The 19,835-nt window shown below is 35.8% G+C and overlaps 1 protein-coding gene and 1 long non-coding RNA gene across 2 annotated transcripts; both read right to left on the bottom strand.

Moving 5' to 3' along the window:
- Positions 1 to 6,668, bottom strand: LOC110442243. Its single transcript, XR_002461995.1, has 3 exons — positions 3,632 to 6,668; positions 903 to 1,038; positions 1 to 202 (listed from the first exon to the last, which is right to left on the bottom strand). It is a non-coding gene; the product is annotated as an uncharacterized LOC110442243 (long non-coding RNA).
- Positions 6,669 to 6,798: 130 nt separating this feature from the next.
- On the bottom strand, positions 6,799 to 18,814 carry LOC110442242. Its single transcript, XM_021485744.1, has 2 exons — positions 18,571 to 18,814; positions 6,799 to 10,170 (listed from the first exon to the last, which is right to left on the bottom strand). Exons 1-2 carry the CDS (start codon positions 18,701 to 18,703, stop codon positions 9,821 to 9,823), a joined length of 483 nt encoding a protein of 160 aa, XP_021341419.1. The 5' UTR covers positions 18,704 to 18,814; the 3' UTR covers positions 6,799 to 9,820.
- Positions 18,815 to 19,835: the final 1,021 nt, after the last annotated feature.

The raw sequence follows: 19,835 nt of genomic DNA, 5'->3' as shown, positions 1-19,835 counted from the left end.
ACATATAAATATATATATATATATATAAAAATGAAACATGAATCAATCTTAACACAACTGAACCATGGGGCTTCATTGATGATGGTGATTTAATTTCACACAGCGGCTCTTCTTGGTGATGACGTCACTTCAAGCCGCGGTTCTTCTTGGTGATGACATCACTTTAAGCAGCTGGTTCTAATTTTGATGTTTCACTCACTTCCTATTTAAAACCATGTAAAAAAACATGTTCAGCTCTTTGATAATTAATTAATTGATTGAAGGAAAACGACAAAAAATCTTAATTCTGATAAATCGATTTGGACAAAAGCCTTTATACTGAATAATTGTTGAAAATTACAAAATCAAACAAAGAATGAGTACTGTAGCCCATACGAGATAAGTAAAGTTTTTGTTACGGTAGGGTAAACATTGAGTGGGAATCATTTAGTTGATACGTTTTAGTGTAGGACTATAAGGATGGAGGCTATATCAGTGAAGTTAACACCGATATTGCCCGCTATTACATGTACCAATCATTCACTGATGGAGAAAGATATTAAACGAACTCTTCTATTCAACTTATTGACGAGGATTTTCAGTTCAATAAGAGATAAAATATTTACACTGAGACCTGTATTCAGAGACCATCTTCAAGCATATCATTAAGTGGTGTCTTTTTGCATGTAATCTCTTAGTATTGATGCAGTGAACAGGACAGGATTGAGATAAGGAGTTTAAAACGTGGTCTCTGAACACAGGTTTCCTATTTATACAGATGACCTCTAGGACTGGTTTGATTCTATCCCCTTGTTAAATTTGAACAAATAAATATTTGAAAAATATCGTTAATTTGTAAACGACTCAAGAGGCGCCAATGCTTTCAAAAACACGTGCTTCTCCAGATATTACGTAAAGCTTACAATTTAATCTGTCTGTTTCGTCTGCATAGCAGCATGAAGGTGATTGTTTCTCTAAAACTAAACGTGACGTCATACGGCCCCCAGGAAATATATCGGTCTAATGTTGCTCCGTCCTCCATGTAACCAAGACGTCTATCTGACAAAAGAAATTGAAATATAAAGATTGCATCAACACGCTATTGTGCTATTTAGTTATCAATAACACACCTTATGGACTACTTGGCTCTTTCGTCGAGCCGTGGACGTCATTCTGAAATGATTCGAGTCTTTCCCGTCTTGTCGTAAAGATCGGTTACCAAGCGCCCTAAAATAATCGAGGAAAACAAGAGATGTTTACTTTTTTTTTTACCGATATGTTTACTATTTCGTTTATGTTTTGTGCAGCATTTCACTCATGGTAACGCATATGTGCTGAGTTGCATATTTAATTTGGTTTATAGGATCCTTCAGGACCCCAATGTATACACATTTAGCTCCCAGAGTTATTAAATATCAATATATCATCGACTTAAGATTCAGCTTCATGTTTATTGATACAAATGATTAAATCTTCCAAATCAAATGGCTACACCCTTTTAAAAATATGCTCTTTATACTATTAGTCCATAGTCATTATACATCAAAATAAACTCCAATAGGACAGACAACAAACCGAGACAACACTGTATTTTATATATCCTTCTCAAAATTAAGACAATTATGCCACAGAAAATACGTCGGGATAACACTTTATTCTAGATATCTCACTCGAAATACATAAAACAATTTTTTTAGGACAAAAGGCACGCCGATATAAGATGGTGCTCTAGAACTTGTCTAAGGGCAGAAACACGTCGACATAACTGGTTAATCAAGACTCGGAACACGGAAAATACACTGTCGTATATAGGACATAATAAAACGTCGACACAATACCAACATTGGTATAACGACGGACGACTGAAATAAAAAAAGGCAAATCGAGGAGCAACTAGAATGGTAAATACAACCTTTGTTTTAACGACGTAATACTGTAATCAAAGTGACTAACCATGAAATATCGAGAAGCGATTGGTACGGTACGTATCTACTAACTTCGTTTTAACGACGTAATACTGTAATCAAAGTAAATAACGATGACATATCGAGAAGCGACTGGTACGGTACGTATCTACTAACTTCGTTTTAACGACCCACGCCTTTAATCAAAGTAAATAACGATGACATATCGAGAAGCGACTGGTACGGTACGTATCTACTAACTCCGTTTTAACGACACACGCCTTTACTCAAAGTAAATAACGATGACATATCGAGAAGCGACTGGTACGGTACGTATCTACTAACTCCGTTTTAACGACACACGCCTTTACTCAAAGTAAATAACGATGACATATCGAGAAGCAACTGGTACGGTACGTATCTACTAACTTCTTCTTAACGACACACGCCTTTAATCAAAGTAAATAACGATGACATATCGAGAAGCGAATGGCACGGTACGTATCTACTAACTTCGTTTTAACGACATACGCCTTTAATCAAAGTAAATAACGATGACATATCGAGAAGCGATTGGTACGGTACGTATCTACTAACTTCGTTTTAACGAAACACGCCTTTAATCAAAGTAAATAACGATGACATATCGAGAAGCGACTGGTACGGTACGCATATACTAACTTCGTTTTAACGACACACGCCTTTAATCAAAGTAAATAACGATGACATATCGAGATGCGACTGGTACGGTACGTATCTACTAACTTCGTTTTAACGAAACACGCCTTTAATCAAAGTAAATAACGATGACATATCGAGAAGCGACTGGTACGGTACGTATCTACTAACTTCGTTTTAACGAAACACGCCTTTAATCAAAGTAAATAACGATTACATATCGAGAAGCGATTGGTACGGTACGTATCTACTAACTTCGTTATATTGACACACGCCTTTTATCAAAGTGATTAACGATGACATATCGAGAAGCGACTGGTACGGTACGGATCTACTAACTTTGTTTTAACGACACACGCCTTTAATCAAAGTGACTAACCATGAAATATCGAGAAGCGATTGGTCCGGTACGTATCTACTAACTTCGTTTTAACGACACACGACTTTAATCAAAGTGACTAACCATGAAATATCGAGAAGTGATTGGTACCGTACGTATCTACTAACTTCGTTTTAACGAAACACGCCTTTAATCAAAGTAAATAACGATGACATATCGAGACGCGACTGCGACGGTACGTATCTACTAACTTCGTTATAACGACACACGACTTTAATCAAAGTAAATAACGATGACATATCGAGAAGCGATTGGTACGGTACGTATCTTCTAACTTCGTTATAACGACACACGCCTTTAATCAAAGTGAATAACGATGACATATCGAGACGCGACTGGTACGGTACGTATCTACTAACTTCGTTATAACGACACACGACTTTAATCAAAGTAAATAACGATGACATATCGAAAAGCGACTGGTATGGAAAATACTTACTTTGTTATAACGAGATACTTCTTTAATCAAAGAAAATATCCATGAAATATCGAGAAGTAACTAAACATGAAATATAGAGAAGCGACTGGTACGGTATAAACTTACTTCGTTTTAACGACACACGACTGTAATCAAAGTAAATAACTATGCCTTATTGACATCTGGATACCCGATTGATGAGGTTAACACTAACATTGGTATAACGACATAGGACTGAGTAATCGTACGTACCTTGCACCCGAACCGTTCTCCGGATTGTTTCCCATTTTCAACGTGAGATCCATCCAATTGTGTAATTTCCCATTGGTAAGAATAAATCCAATCTCGGAATTTGTCACAACACATCAACAAATTGAACACTTACAACATCAATATCACAACAACAGTATAATATAAAAAAAATATCAATAACAATTCAAAAATGTCCATGGGCCTGAATCGTTGACCTGTTAATTTGTAAACACAAATTTGGGATCTTGGTGGCAAATTAAGATTTCTTTTAACTTCAGAATTTCAACTATAACGCTTGGTCTAATAAGTTTTTTTTGTTAAATTTTTACACAGTTTTAACTGTGTTCGCCATAAATATGTGCGAACATACTGTAGTTTATATTGTAACATCCTTCTCATCAGCCAGCTATTTATGTGATATACCATTCCTCTACTACCACTGAGTTATAGGATGGTAGACTTTATTTCTAATATTTGAGACATTTTACCCATGAATTTCTTTACTCTGATATTATGCGTTGTCAAAAGTCGTTTATTAGGGCCATGCTTTCTGCTGTTGACTTCAGCAGGTTACACGGTAAATTAAAGACTGCAGGTGTTAAGGTTTTTTAGGAGAAGTGTTTTTGCGACGCTTTGACCTCTTTGACATATAATGTGAGTCAAGCTCATGATCAGCATAGTGCTAACCGATATTTATGATAATATATTGCTGAGAAGAATTATTTCAAAGTAGTGACGGAAGAGCAAACGGCGGACAGATGGCAGACGGGTGATCGATTGAGGAGACGATGGACTCCGCATCATGGCATAAGCTCACGGGCACTTTATGCCAGATAAGCTAAACATAAGAATTTCCCATGTTTCAAAATAAACAATATTATTATAAGAAAATACACATAGGAAAAACATCATAACATCAGTATCTATATACATCAAAATATCAGTATAATGTAAAAATTACATATATTTATATAATAACAACGATATTTTTACTTCTTGTATACAAAAAATATAATATAGATGGAATAGAAACATTGTCTCACAATGACACTGGTGGTATATGATGCGTACCATAATAGCAGCAATGGGCCGAGGGACATTTAGAGCTCACCTGGAATTTTCTACACTATATAAAAACCCGTTGAATATCATACACGTTTATCAAAAAAATAAAATAAAAATAAGCTTTAACAAGAACGGAATCCGTAAAGGCACGCAAGACAACACTAACTTAAATGTGGTTGTCTTCCATACCCCTCATTTTAGTACATTGTACATGGTTATAGTGTAGGGATCTCAACTGTTTCAATGTTAGATCCAGGTAGAGCTTCCAAAGGTGTTGGAAGTATCCAGGAATGGGGTCATATCTCCAAAGCAAAGCATAGGTAAATATTTGGTTATAGGATGGAAACCTCAACTGTTTCCATGTCATGATACAGGGAGTTAATACCATTGGGGAGGGCTCACTCCCTGGTCCCAAACCCGTTATCGTAGATACATTCATCTTTTGATGTCCACGCTCTGTGTAAGAAGCCAAATAGAGGAGATCGCAGTCATTCTAAAGTAGTACATCTGTACACCCCTAATTCTACTTACGAAGCCCATCTCTGACCCTAGGGATCTCACCACCTTCACCATACAAAACATTATTAGTTTGCCTTAGAAATATTTAACAGTTGTTCATAAGGAGTAGACATTTGAAATGAAAATGCCCCTAATTTACATTTAAGGCCCCACCCATATTGTAAGAGAGGATATACAATCTTCATTTATTGGCATGATCGCCTTGCCTCGGTAAATGTGCAAAAGTGGATGAGAAGAAGCCAATGACAAGAATATTGTTTTAAAAATATCTTGTACATAACTTTAAGGTCCATTATATCCCTCCATACAATACCTGTATTTGTTTACACATGTCACTGAGGCTTATAGAAGTCAGTTGGAAAATATGCTTTTTGACTGCGAACATATTAAAGGTATTTGTATAAAGTTGATTTATCAGAAGTGTTTGTAGTTCGAACAAATTTCTCATCGCTCCACATGCATGTAATCGCAAGTCCACCTGCAGTGGCCTCACGATTTTTTTTCAAAGGCTCGCGATGAAAGAATTGTCCTCACGACAAACCCTGAAACATAGTGTCATAATTTGTATTTCGTTCAGGAGTAGTAGGCTTTAGAAGATATACTAATCTTATTCTGCTCTATTATGGTCCTACATTATGCCATGTTCCTAAGGCCCCAGATGTCAAACAAACAACTCTGCACACTTCCATCAAGGCTTCAATTCCCAAAATAGGTCGAAATTGTATCATTCACTCTGGAGAAGTAGGTTTCTAAGGAAACAATGACGCATGACCGACGAAAGACAACTGCTGCGCCATTTTATAAGTTCATCAGTCCTGTGGACAAGGTGAATAGCTAAAAACACTTTTTTTCATTAATCACAAGATATCACTAACAAGTATTACAAACACACAAAAATGAAATTGCTCCATTACCTTAGCATTTCAAAAGAGAAATATTATATTAACCATAATATCAACAATAATATAGACACATTGTCTTATGAATCACAAGAATGAAATATTGTATACATCATAACAAAAAAAATGAATGTTGACATACTGTCTTACACATAATTAAAACAATGAACATTACATGAATCACAACAACAAAAAACATGGAATATACACACTGTCATAAATCACAAGCACGAAACACTATGTGTATCATAATCAAAAATGTCTCACAAGTCACAAGGATGAAATATTATATACATAATAACAAAAGATCAAATTGACATACTGTCTAATACATGATTGAAAATTAAATATTACATGTATTATAATAAAAAAAAACATGAAATATACACTCTGTTTCATGAATCACTAGATCGAAAATTATATGAATCATAATCAAAAATGGAATCGACACACTGTGTCTTGCATAACAATATAAACTTATATGTAGCATGAAAAGGCTTGGAGAAGACACAATGTTTCATGAATGACAGGAAGATAATATTAAATATTTTATAATAAGAATGGAAATGACACAATGTATAATAAATCACAAATATGAAATATGAAATGTACCATAAAAAACCCTAGAAAAGAATGCAATAGACACATTGTGATATAAAACAATGAAACAGTTTTTGTGTTATAACACAAAATGGAATAGGCACACTGCCATATGAATAACAAAAATGAAGTATAATATGCAGTATATTTATCATAGAACCAAAAGGGAAGAAAGGACTCTCGTAAAATAATGAAACATTATTTGTGTTATGATTAAAAAATGGAATAGACACAGTCTTATGAATAAAAAGAATGAAGTATAATATGCAGTGTATTCATCTTAGAACCAAAAGGGAAGAAAGGACTCTCGTAAAAGAATGAAACACTATTTGTGTTATAATTAAAAAATGGAATAGACACACTGTCTCATGCGTTAATAACAAAACTGAAACAAAACAATACAATTATCATGATAAAAACATGAAATAGACCCACTGTCTCATGCAATACAAGAATGAAATACAAAATGTAGGTTAATAACAAAAACGAATGTGCACACTGTTTATATGTATCATATTAAAACAAAACATTGAACTACACAGCCGAATTTAAGCTTAAACCTATGTGTGTTACATATACATATACTTGTACATAAGTGGATATTTACAATATGTATTGTATTGTTTTGTTTATTACATATAATCAGTGGTGATCATTTATATTTGAGCGATATTTACATAAGTATTACAACACATTAAATGCAGCTGTGTTTTGTTGATGATCATGTGTTACAGACAATGGACTTGCATAATATGTTGATCAACAGTGGTTTGTATACTAGCTTAGCCCCGACCCCACTGGTCTGTATACTAACTAAGCCCCGACTCCCGTTGATCTGTATACTAGCTAAGCCCCGACCCCCACTGGTCTGTGTACTAGCTCAGCCCCGACCACCGCTGGTCTGTATACTAGCTAAGCCCCGACCCTCACTGGTCTGTATACTAGCTCAGCCCCGATCTATTTTGTTCTAGCTAAGAACATGTTTATTTTCTTGTTGGATTATGCTTTGTGTTAATCATCTCAGAGAAGGCAAGTTTATTTTTATTGGCTTTTTATGTTTCAACACACAAACGCTGGTTTATATGGAGACTTTCTCCTGAAAAGACATCGTTATATTTGCTTTAATGCCTGTTTACTTTGTAATTAAACGTTTTTTCTTAACTGACAGCTTCAATAATGTTTTAATTTATAAGAATTGATTGAAAAAATTACATCTTCAGCACACACATAGGCATACACTCAAAGGGAGATATTAGCCAGGTGACATATGACTAGGCAGATCCTGAAAATTCCTCAAATTGTATTGATTAATGTATATGTTAATCGTATTAATTGTATATATATATGTACTGTAAAGCGCTGTATAGTGGCTTATGCTACATTTTAGCTAGATAGGGCGCTATATCAAATGCTGTATATTATTATTTTTACTATGCAATTATCACAACTTTTGTTGAAAGTCATTAAATGCAGTACAAAGTTACTTCAAGTATAAGGTCTTAATTCAGTTACCTGAAACTTTTCTATTTCTGTGTATTTTATTCAGTAATTACCTTTGGCAGAATAAGTAGCTTCAGGCATATATCCACTGCTATCCCGTCACAGGTTAAGTGTTTTCGCAATAACTAGGGTAGTTTTTCCGTCAAATTAACTTTTTTTTAACCATATTTTATTCATATCAATAAACATGTACAGATAGAACATGATATTAGGGATACAGATAGTAACTGATGGAGTTTTATCCGGTTGGATGTGTAGTTAAGTATACATGATATGTGGTTGAATAATAATTGGTTGTAAATCTTCTGGTTGATTTGATAAAATTTTGAGTAGCTATAAAACTGTTTACATTTTGATCATATGTTTCTGATACATCACCAAACAGTAATAAATCAACACTTAATTGGTAAGGCAATGGAGTCAAGTATCTTTGACGTGATTCAATGTGATTATTACAATATAACAAAAAATGGGAACTGTCTTCTACAAAATTGGGCAACGAAGGATTAAAACGAATCTCCTCAGGATTATTATTCCAAAGAGAAATAACTGAGGGTAGGAAAGACTTACGATAAAACTCAGTAGTGCATCTGATACCTGTAAGATCGTTACCATGCCTAGTGCTGTGCATTTCAGATATGCTAGGAGGTACAAGCTTGGAAAGATAATCAGGAGTGAGACGATGAAACATTTTTTTTTTTTTTGTCAATTTATGTTTTTTCCTTCTTTCATTTTCTATAAATTAACTTATAGGGAACGTGTTAAACCTCGCAAGTAATGCTAGAAACCAGTTATGAAGAAGGTTGCATGTAGGTGCTGTGTAGTTATAGAAATTCGACAGCTTGAATAAAATATCAAATAATTTGTATAATTGAGGTCTGCAGGATATAGCAATTGTGTAAAATTTCTTAACGTCTAAAATATTTGTATTAAGCCTCTTTATGAAATCGACAGTAGATTTTTTTTTTTTGTATATTTGATCTGCAGAATATTTTTCCAAATTTCAGTCAAAATAGTCAAAAAGTCTTTTGTACATTTCTTATTCCTTTTATATTCATTAGCCATGCACAAATTATTATCCATTGCGTATTTTGTTTATACCCCTTAGTAAACTCTTCTGGAAAAGAGATTGAAAAACATAAGCTAAGGGAACAATACACGAAGGAAAAAAGAAAAAAATGAAACTTAAACAAAAATCATATTTGAAATAATATAGAAAATATAAAATTTGATATACAATCGTTAAGAAAAATGACGGTAAGATATCTTATAGTTCTGAGACAAGACGTTGTGTGCCCAACAGCAAATTGTGAAAAGCCGAGAATGGAATGAGTTAAAATAGAAGATTGATTTAACACAAACATAAACAAATATATAAATACGATATATATTGAGAGATGAAAATGGAATCTGACATGGAAAAGACGGCTGAATATGTATGCAGTGAACATTACATTACAAGATACCTCCGTTTAAATTAAAGAGTCTGGATTTTGAGGAAGCTGATTGACCAAGAACGCGTTGCACAGAAAACGCCAAATGCTTCGGAGTCTGTGAGAGAGAAAGATGACATAATCACATGGACATTTGTAATTGTCAAGCGTGTTCAGGTGCGTTCGATTGGAGTAATTTTTGCAGTTGTGCGTTGAGAGTTTCTGAGGCGTATTATGAATTGTTTGAACTCCCTGATAAGCCTGCCCATATCTAACAGAATGATGATCCCAGGAACCAAACATAGGACGAGGATGCCAATATAGCCAATGTTAGCTGAAGATTGTCGGTCGCCAGGGGCACTCGTCAAAGCTCGCTTATATGAAGACAGCTTCTTAGGGTTGATAAGTAGCTGTTCTTTAAGCTTACTGAGACTTTCCTCCAACTTGTTCTGGTCTACCGGGGTGGGTTTAATGCAGGAACATGTTGAACATGTCGCTGATATCGTTCCTGTTTTCTCGGTTGCTGGAAGCAGACATGATTATATTAATGTATTTTACTTGAAACGTGCAGCCGCCTCGGAACTGTCGATCTTTCTCTTCAGAGTAAAATGATCCTATTCAACTGACATTGACTTTTTAGCCTTCGAGTCGGGGGAATCAAGATTAGATTTTTTCATATTATGTGGGCAAGACATTAACACATTTGTTGAAAAAGAATCTATCAAGAAATCGAATGGCCAAAAAACCCCAGATTTTCTTCTTGCATCCTTTGAACAGCTCGATAAGTTTGTAAACTTAAAACCTTAAGATCCTTCAATCTATGAAGAGTATTTGATTCATATATCTGGATCTTGAGAAGGGGATTTTTGAAATTTTAGTCAATTTGACCATTTTCGGCCCCGCCCATCAGCCCCCGGGGTCAGTCAGGGGTGATTTGTGCATATCATCAAACTGCTATCTCATACTGATAACGATAACCAAGTTTGAATTAATTCCAATGGAAATTAAACAAATGCTGTCCAAAATGTGATTTCCCTATATAATTATAGTAAAGTTTACACCCTCCCCAGGGGAAGACGTGATACCCCAGGGTCATGAAATTCATTATTTTGGTAAAACACCTTAAGACCCTTCCATCTACGAAGAGTATTTGATTCTACCATATTTGGGTATTGAGAGGAAGATTTTTGAAATTTCAGACAATTTGACCCTTTTTTGCCCTGCCCCTCAGACCCCTGGGAGTCAGTCAGGGTGATTTTTGTATATCATCAAACTGCTATCCAATACTGATAATGCTAAACAAGTTTTAATAATTCCAATGGAAATTAAACAAATGCAAAGACCCCACCATCTAGGAAGAGTATTTGATTCTACAATACCTGGATCTTGAGAAGAAGATTTTTGACATTTTAGTCAATTTGACCGTATCTGGTCCCGCCACTCAGACCCCTGGGGGCTGGGGACCATATAATTCACAATTAAACTATAGTAAAGCTTACCCCTCCTCAGGGGGAAACGTGAGACTCCAGGGTCATGAAATACACAATTTTGGTAAAGCACCTTAAGACCCTTCCATCTATGAAGAGTATTTGATTCTACCATATCTAGATCTTGAGAAGAAGATTATTTAAAATTCAGTCAATTTGACCTTTTTTGACCCCACCTATCAGCCCCCTGGGGGTAAGTCAGTGCTGATTTGTGCATATCATCAAACTGCTACCCAATATTGATAATGCTAACCAGGTTTGAATTAATTCCAATGGAAATTAAACAAATGCTGGTCCAAAATGTCATTTTCCTATATAAACTATAGTAAAGTTTACCCCCTCCCCAGGGGGAAACGAGAGACTACAGGGTCATGAAATTCACTCTTTCGGTAAAGTCCCTTAAGACCCTTCCATCTATGAAGAGTATTTGATTCTACCATATCTGGATCTTGAGAAGAAGATTGTTAACGTTTTAGTCAATTTGACCGTATCTGGTCCCGCCACTCAGACCCCTGGGGGCTGGGGACCATAAAATTCATAATTAAACTATAGTAAAGCTTACCCCATCCTCAGGGGGAAACGTGAGACTCCAGGGTCATGAAATTCACAATTTTGGTAAAGCACCTTAAGCCCCTTCAATTTATGAAGAGTATTTGATTCTACCATATCTGGAACTTGAGAAGAAGATTATTTAAAATTCAGTCAATTTTACCCTTTTTGGCCCCACCAATCAGCTCCTGGGTGTAAGTCAGGGCTGATTTGTGCATATTATCAAACTGCTATCCAATACTGATCATGCTAACCAGGTTTGAATTAATTCCAATGGAAATTAAACAAATGCTGGTCCAAAATGTCATTTTCCCTATATAAACTATAGTAAAGTTTACCCCCTCTCCAGGGGGAAATGTGATACCCCTGGGTCATCAAATTCACTATTTTGGTAAAGTCCCTTAAGACCCTTCCATCTATGAAGAGTATTTGATTCTACCATATCTGTATCTTGAGAAGAAGATTGTTGACGTTTTAGTCAATTTGACCGTATCTGGTCCCGCCACTCAGACCCCTGGGGACTGAGGACCATATAATTCACAATTAAACTATAGTAAAGCTTACCCCGTCCCCAGTGGGAAACGTGAGACTCAAGGGTCATGAAATTCACAATTTTGGTAAAGCACCTTAAGACCCTCCAATTTTTGAAGAGTATTTGATTCTACCATATCTTGATCTTGAGAAGGGGATTTTTGAAATTTTAGTCAATTTGACCCTTTTTGGCCCCGCCCATCAGCCCCTGGGCGTCAGTCAGGGCTGATATGTGCATATTATCAAACTGCTATCCAATACTGATAATGCTAACCAGGTTTGAATGAATTCCAATGGAAATTAAACAAATGCTGGTCAAAAATGTGATTTCCCTATATAAATTATAGTAAAGTTTACCCCCTCCCCAGGGGGAAACGAGAGACCCCAGGGTCATGAAATTCATTATTTTGGTAAAGCACCTTAAGACCCTTCCATCTATGAAGAGTATTTGATTCTACCATATCTGGATCTTGAAAAGAAGATTTTTGAAAATTCAGTCAATTCGACCCTTTTTGACCCCACCCATCAGCCCCCTGGGGGTAAGTCAGGGCTGATTTGTGCATATCATCAAACTGCTATACAATACTGATAATGCTAACCAGGTTTGAATGAATTCCAATGGAAATTAAACAAATGCTGGTCAAAAATGTGATTTCCCTATATAAACTATAGTAAAGTTTACCCCCTCCCCAGGGGGAAACGAGAGACCCCAGGGTCATGAAATTCACTATTTTGGTAAAGCACCTTAAGACCCTTCCATCTATGAAGAGTATTTGATTCTACCATATCTGGATCTTGAGAAGTTTTTTTTTTGAAATTTTAGTCAATTTGACCATTTTTTGGCCCCGCCCATCAGCCCCTTGGGAGTCGGTCAGGGCTGATATGTGCATATTATCAAACTGCTATCCAATACTGATAATGCTAACCAAGTTTTAATTAATTCCAATTGAAATTAAACGAATGCTGTCCAAAATGTGATTTCCCTATATAAACTATAGTAAAGATTACACCCTCCCAGGGGGAAAAACCCGAGACCCGAGGGTCATGAAATTCACTATTTTGGTAAAGCACCTGAAGACCCTTCAATTTGTGAAGAGTATTTGATTCTACCATATTTGGGTCTTGAGAAGGAGATTTTTAACATTTTAGTCAATTTGACGCGTTCTGGTTCCGCCACTCAGACCCGTAGGGGCTGGGGAACATATAATTCACAATTAAACTATAGCAAAGCTTACCCCCTACCCAGGGGGAAACGTGATACCCCAGGGTCATGAAATTCACAATTTTGGTAAAGCACCTTAAGACCCTCCAATTTATGAAGAGTATTTGATTCTACCATATTTGGGTCTTGAAAAGAAGATTTTTGAAAATTCAGTCAATTCGACCCTTTTTGACGCCACCCATCAGCCCCATGGGGGTAAGTCAGGGCTGATTTGTGCATATCATCAAACTGCTATCCAATACTGATAATGCTAACCAGGTTTGAATTAATTCCAATGGAAATTAAACAAATGCTGGTCCAAAATGTGATTTCCCTATATAAACTATAGTAAATTTTACCCCCTCCCCAGGAAGAAACGAGAGACTACAGGGTCATGAAATTCACTATTACGGTAAAGTCCCTTAAGACCCTTCCATCTATGAAGAGTATTTGATTCTACACTATCTGGATCTTGAGAAGAAGATTGTTGAAATTTTAGTCCATTTGACCATTTTTGGCCCCGTCCCTCAGGCCCCTGGGGGTGGGGGACCATATAATTCACAACGTTTGTTGACCTTTTGCCATGGAAATTTCATTGAAATTGGTTCAGGGGTTTTGGAGAAGATGTTGAATATGTAAACTGTTGACCGACGGACGACAAACGACGCACGACGCACGACAAAAAGCGATCGCAATAGGTCAATTGAGACTTTGTCTCAGGTGACCTAATAAGAGTAGAGTTCATTTGTAAACCATTTAATATAAAAATATGCCACATACATTTCCAGATGTGTTATATTGTAATAGAAATGACAGTTTATCTAACAGTATTGTTTTATAGAGACAGTCATCAGAAAACAAAGGATACAATGTTGTTTTATGGAGACAGTCATCAGAAAACAAAGGATACACTATTGTTTTATAGAGACAGTCATCAGTAAAGAAATGACACAATGTTGTTTTATAGAGACAGTCATAAGAAAACAAAGGATACAATGTTGTTTTATGAAGATAGTCATCAGTAAACAAAGTATACAATGTTGTTTTATAGAGACAGTCATCAGTTAAAAAGGATTCCATATTGTTTTATAGAGACAGTCATCAGAAAACAAATGATACAATATTGTTTTATAGAGACAGTCATCAGAAAACAAAGTATTCAATATTGTTTTATTTAGACAGTCATCAGAATTCAGAGGATACAATTAATGTTGTTTCTATAGAGACAGTCATCAGTAAACAAAGGATATAATGTTGTTTTATAGAGACAGTCATCAGTAAACAAAGGATACAATGTTATTTCTATAGAGACAGTCATCAGAAAACAAAGGATACAATGTTGTTTCATAGAGACAGTCATCAGAAAACAAAGAATACAATGTTGTTTTATAAAGACAATCATCAGTAAACAAAGGATACAATGTTGTTTTATAGAGACAGTCATCAGTAAACAAAGGATACACTATTGTTTTATAAAGACTGTCACCAGAAAACAAAGGATACAATGTTGTTTTATAGAGACAGCCATCAGAAAACAAACGATACAATATTGTTTTATAGAGACAGTCATCAGTAAACAAAGGATACAATGTTGTTTTATATAGACAGTCATCAGTACAAAAAGGATACAATATTGTTGTATAGAGACAGACATCAGTAAACAAAGGAGACAATGTTGTTTGATAGAGACAGTCATCCGTAAACAAAGGATACACTATTTTTTTATAAAGACTGTCACCAGTAAACAAAGGATACAATGTTGTTTTATAGAGACAGTCATCAGTACACAAAGGATACAATATTGTTGTATAGAGACAGTCATCAGTAAACAAAGGATACAATGTTGTTTGATAGAGACAGTCATCAGTAAACAAAGGATACAATATTGTTTATAGAGACAGTCATCAGAAAACAAAAGATACAATGTTGTTTTATATAGATAGTCATCAGTAAACAAAGGATACAATGTTCTTTTATAGAGACAGTCATCAGTAAACAAAGGATACAATATTGTTTTTATAGAGACAGTCATCAAAAAACAAAAGATACAATGTTGTTGAAGTATAGGACAGGTATTTTTTTCGATCGCATGTCATAAATGCATTTTCGTTTTTTGCTAGGGAAAAAGAGAAACCTGCTCTTATCCGACCAAATGAAGACAACTCACACACATCTACCTTTTTATTCAGAAATGTCACTATCTCGTCACCTTATCAACAGTGTAATAACTTTATGTTCCCATGACTACGCCGCGGTGTAATCTGCTGCTAATTACAAATAATTTACGGTAGGGAAGCACAGGAAAATTCACTCTTTACCTGATGTATACAGAGAAATATGACCCCTTTGTATACGATTTTAATGTTAAGCCTACGGCAAAGGTAATAGCTTAACTGCGAAGAAACTTGGGATCTGATTAAATTTAGGGCGTCTATTATATGATAGGGAAGTTCTACCCTATGGTATAGATATAGAGCCAGATCTAAGGCCGAAGTTCTGAGACCAAATGCTACACCCTATGTTAGAATGTTCCAACCAATATGCTTACATAACTATTTAATCTTTTTCTATAACCTATCACCCGGGTATTTGGTAAAAGACGGGTATGCATTTAGAATTAACCGGATAAGGAAACGCTTCACAGCAAGTTTGTTAAAGCCAAGAGGCCCATAGGGCCTGTGTCGCTCACCTGGATAATGAAACAAGCATGCATTGATTTTTATTTTATTACGTTTAACAAGAGGCCCAATGGGCCTTACTCGCTCAACTAGAATTAAGTTCACACTTGTAATCTTAAAAGTTGACCAAAATACATCTACAGGCAAAATATCAGTGTTTGATTCAAAATAATCTATTCAACGATTCGAATGTATGACCCCTGTGGCCCTGAATGTCGAACAGGGACAAGTTGAACAGACTTTATATCCTTACATCCCAGCATGCTTCTGCCTAAATATCATTACCCTGGACATTTTGGTTATTCAGAATATTCAACATACAAAGTAATGTATTTGGCCCCTGTGACCTTGACAATTTTGGTTACTGAGAATATGTACAAAGCTTTTAAACATATTTGACCCCTGTGACCTTGAATATAAGTCAAGGTCATTCATTTGAACAAACCTGTAAGCCCTTTTTCCTAGCATGCTACTGGCCAAATATCATAAGCCAAGGCCTCTTAGCTATTCAGAAGAATTTGTTTAAAGATTAACAGATATTTGATCTTGTGACCTTGTAAAGATCTCAATGTCATTCATTTAAACAGACAGTCAAATATCATCATCCTAGACATTTTGATTACTGAGGAGAAGTTGTTTAAAGGTTTTTAACATATTTGACCCATGTGACCTTGAACATTGTAGAATGTCCTTTGTTTGTAACAAAACTTGGTAGCTCTTTATCCCAGCATGTAACAGAACAAATGTCGTCACCCTAGGCCTTTCTGGTTAATCAGAAGAATTTGTTCATAGCTTACCACATATTTGACCCCGGAACCTTGAAAATGGACGATGGGCATTCATTTGAACAAACTTGGTATCCCTTTATCCAAGCATGCTACTTGCTTAATATCATCATCCTGGGCGTTTTTGTTACTGAGAAGAAGTTGTTTAAAGTAAAAAAGTTGACACCGGACGGACGACGGACGGACAACGGACGACGCACCATGGCATACACTCATTTGCCTACGGGCTAACAACTATTTCCAATTATTGGCTCTTTCTCTCAGCAACATCCGTCCCTCATTAGGTCTTATTTCTGTCCCTTTTAATTGGGGAGGATTTCAACATTAATTTCAATTTCCCCTATAGGGGTCGCCCCTCTGCCCCCTAAAAGCAACCCTGTATCTATACAAAATTGAGATTTGGTTAAAATTTCTCCAAACAAACTGAAGGAGGAGGATTTTAAACATGTATTGCTATGTCCACCCACTGGACCCTTCCCCTTTGCTCCGAGAGGGGCCACAATCTCTGTTAAAACAAATTGAGTTCCCCTTGCCCAAAAATTTGTTTGGACCAAATTCGGTTAAAATAACTCATACTAAACGAAATGGAATTTAAAGATTTGCCTAATTTTTTCCTTTTTGGGACCCGCCCTTCCACCCAAAAGGGGCTACATCCTTCATTTATACAAAATTGAGTCCAAAAGATCCTCAAATGGCCAGAGGGAGAAGGATTTTAAAAAAACTTCCTTAAATTTCCCTATTGGGCCCCGCCCGTCTTCACCAAAAGGGGACGTACCCTCCGTTTATACAAAATTTAACCCCATTTGCCCAAAGATGCTCCAGGCCAAAAACTGATAAAAATGTATAAAGCTGTTCAGGAGTAGTAGCGTTTTAAAGGAAAACATGACGGACGGACTGGCGACAGGCGACGGACGACGGACGCTGTGATATGGCATAAGCTCGCCATGGTCCAGCTAAAATGTTAATTTTTGTGAGGCAATGTATGATGCCGACTGTGTTTGGCTGTTACTATCATTATTATATTATAAATATTACTGTTCCACAGACCAATATGTCAATTTAATTATGTCATTTATAACACCAAAATGACGACACGTTTTCAGAACATCAGCCAATATGCTACTGAACATTTAGAACGCAAACGTGGTTCTCGTACACTTTCTAGTCAATACTTAGAAACAGGGATTACTTGTAGGACCTTTGTCGGCAAGATTTATCCCATATAGATGTTCAACCTGGGATAAGTGTATCATGCACACGCAGAGGCGATGAAAAGTATTATTCTTACACGGTTGAAGTATAAGACAAACAGCAAAATCAGATTCATCTAACTCTGCTAGAAATATTCAACGTATGTGCATGTATTATGGTGGTTGCCGGTTGCGGTGAAATATAAACCTTATTCTGTTGTAATTTTGAATCAGGATTGGTTATGTTCTTACAGTTTTATTGTATTGCATGATAACATATACATTTTAGATAGCAGTTTTGATTTCGAAAATAGATTCTGAAAATACAACATCAGTTTTGCTGAAAAGTAATTTTGAATTTATTTCATGTCGGTCAATTAAGTAAAATATTTTAACACTCAGTGACTCAATAAATGGTTACGTAGCACTATGTGTTACGAACGTGTATGTGGTTTTGTATCGTATTTAGTAATTAGGTTTGAATAATTGAAACATAACCAACCCGTCGGTAGTGATGTTAGTTCCAGCTTCACGGAAGTGACGACATTTGGCAGCGGAGGTGTTGACTCGGACGACGTTTCGACGACTGCCGTTGGATCAGTGCTGCTAGGTTCAAGGTCGGCTATACTAGTCATTGCGGACGTGGGTGTATAAGCTGTCGACGAGGGCCAAGTAGATTGTGTCTGTTGGTTTGATGTGGTCACAGTTGTGGAACACAGGTTGTCAAGGTTGCTGATACTCGCAGTAACGCCACCACTAGGGACAGTTCTCAACAGATCTATATATAAATATGAGAGTTTGCTAATTGGTGTGCAAAGACATGTTGTATTTCTCGGCAAATATATATACAATATCAGTTTTTAGTGGAAATGTTTAGCAATGTAGTATTGCATGATTCTCCGCAGTATTGAAGTACCTACATATAACATTTGACAACAATATATCAAATATAACATGACATATTTTTCTATATATATCTTATATCAGTTCTTGGTGGAAAGGTTTAATAATATCACAGTTCTGAACATGGTTACACGAAATGTTTTATTATAATCTATATATTCAGGCGGAGTATTACGAGCAATCCATAGTTCCCAATCCCCGAAAGATATTCAATAGCGTTAATGAATAAAAAGGCCATACAAATGTAACTCTGTAAGACCTGATTACAGAAAACGATTTTCCGCATTCCAAAGACAATAATATGCCTTATACGCGATCGGCCATTTCAAAGAACTTTCCTAAAAAGCGACAAAGGTGGGCATATATTTCAAAAGATAAGAAAAGTTACATGTTCGTAGTCGTAAGAGAGGTAAAAAATGACATTCGGAATATTTACCAAAGTCTTTTTAGTTCTATCTATCGTCTCAGTGTACTCAATTATCAATGAACGTGAATATCTGTGTGTCATTTTGTTAATATAACGCAAACTTGATCACATGTTGAAAAACGAATTTATTTGCTCTGAAATGTATACTTTTTAGGATTTTCCACCATTTTTCGGATGAAATATCATATATGCTTTGCAATAATACGATAGATTCTGTAAGTTTAAGTGATGGATAATTATAATCATGTCTTGAACTGCAAAAATAAGGATATGTTATCGTATGCTCTGGGGAAACAACGGGACCAATGCAATACCTAACAAAGCTTTTATGGTTTTAAAAATATGAAATAACGGTATTTACTTAACTGGTAAAAGTATATCCTAAGATGGTCATCGTCTCTGGCGCTTTTGATTGACACATGTAAACCTCTCGTTTT

Source organism: Mizuhopecten yessoensis, unplaced genomic scaffold, assembly GCF_002113885.1.
Source record: "Mizuhopecten yessoensis strain PY_sf001 unplaced genomic scaffold, ASM211388v2 scaffold716235, whole genome shotgun sequence".
In the NCBI taxonomy this organism is placed as follows: Eukaryota; Metazoa; Mollusca; class Bivalvia; order Pectinida; family Pectinidae; genus Mizuhopecten; species Mizuhopecten yessoensis.
Note: the sequence above shows the minus strand (reverse complement) of the source record. Positions and strands in the feature narration are given on the sequence as shown.

Bases quoted from the DNA above. Each gene is read 5' to 3' on its own strand.
- LOC110442242 (XM_021485744.1), bottom strand. From the start codon at position 18,703: ATGACTAGTATAGCCGACCTTGAACCTAGCAGCACTGATCCAACGGCA. The intron at 10,171-18,570 runs GTTGGTTATGTT...GTCTGCTTCCAG, and splicing joins ACTAACATCACTACCGACGG to CAACCGAGAAAACAGGAACG.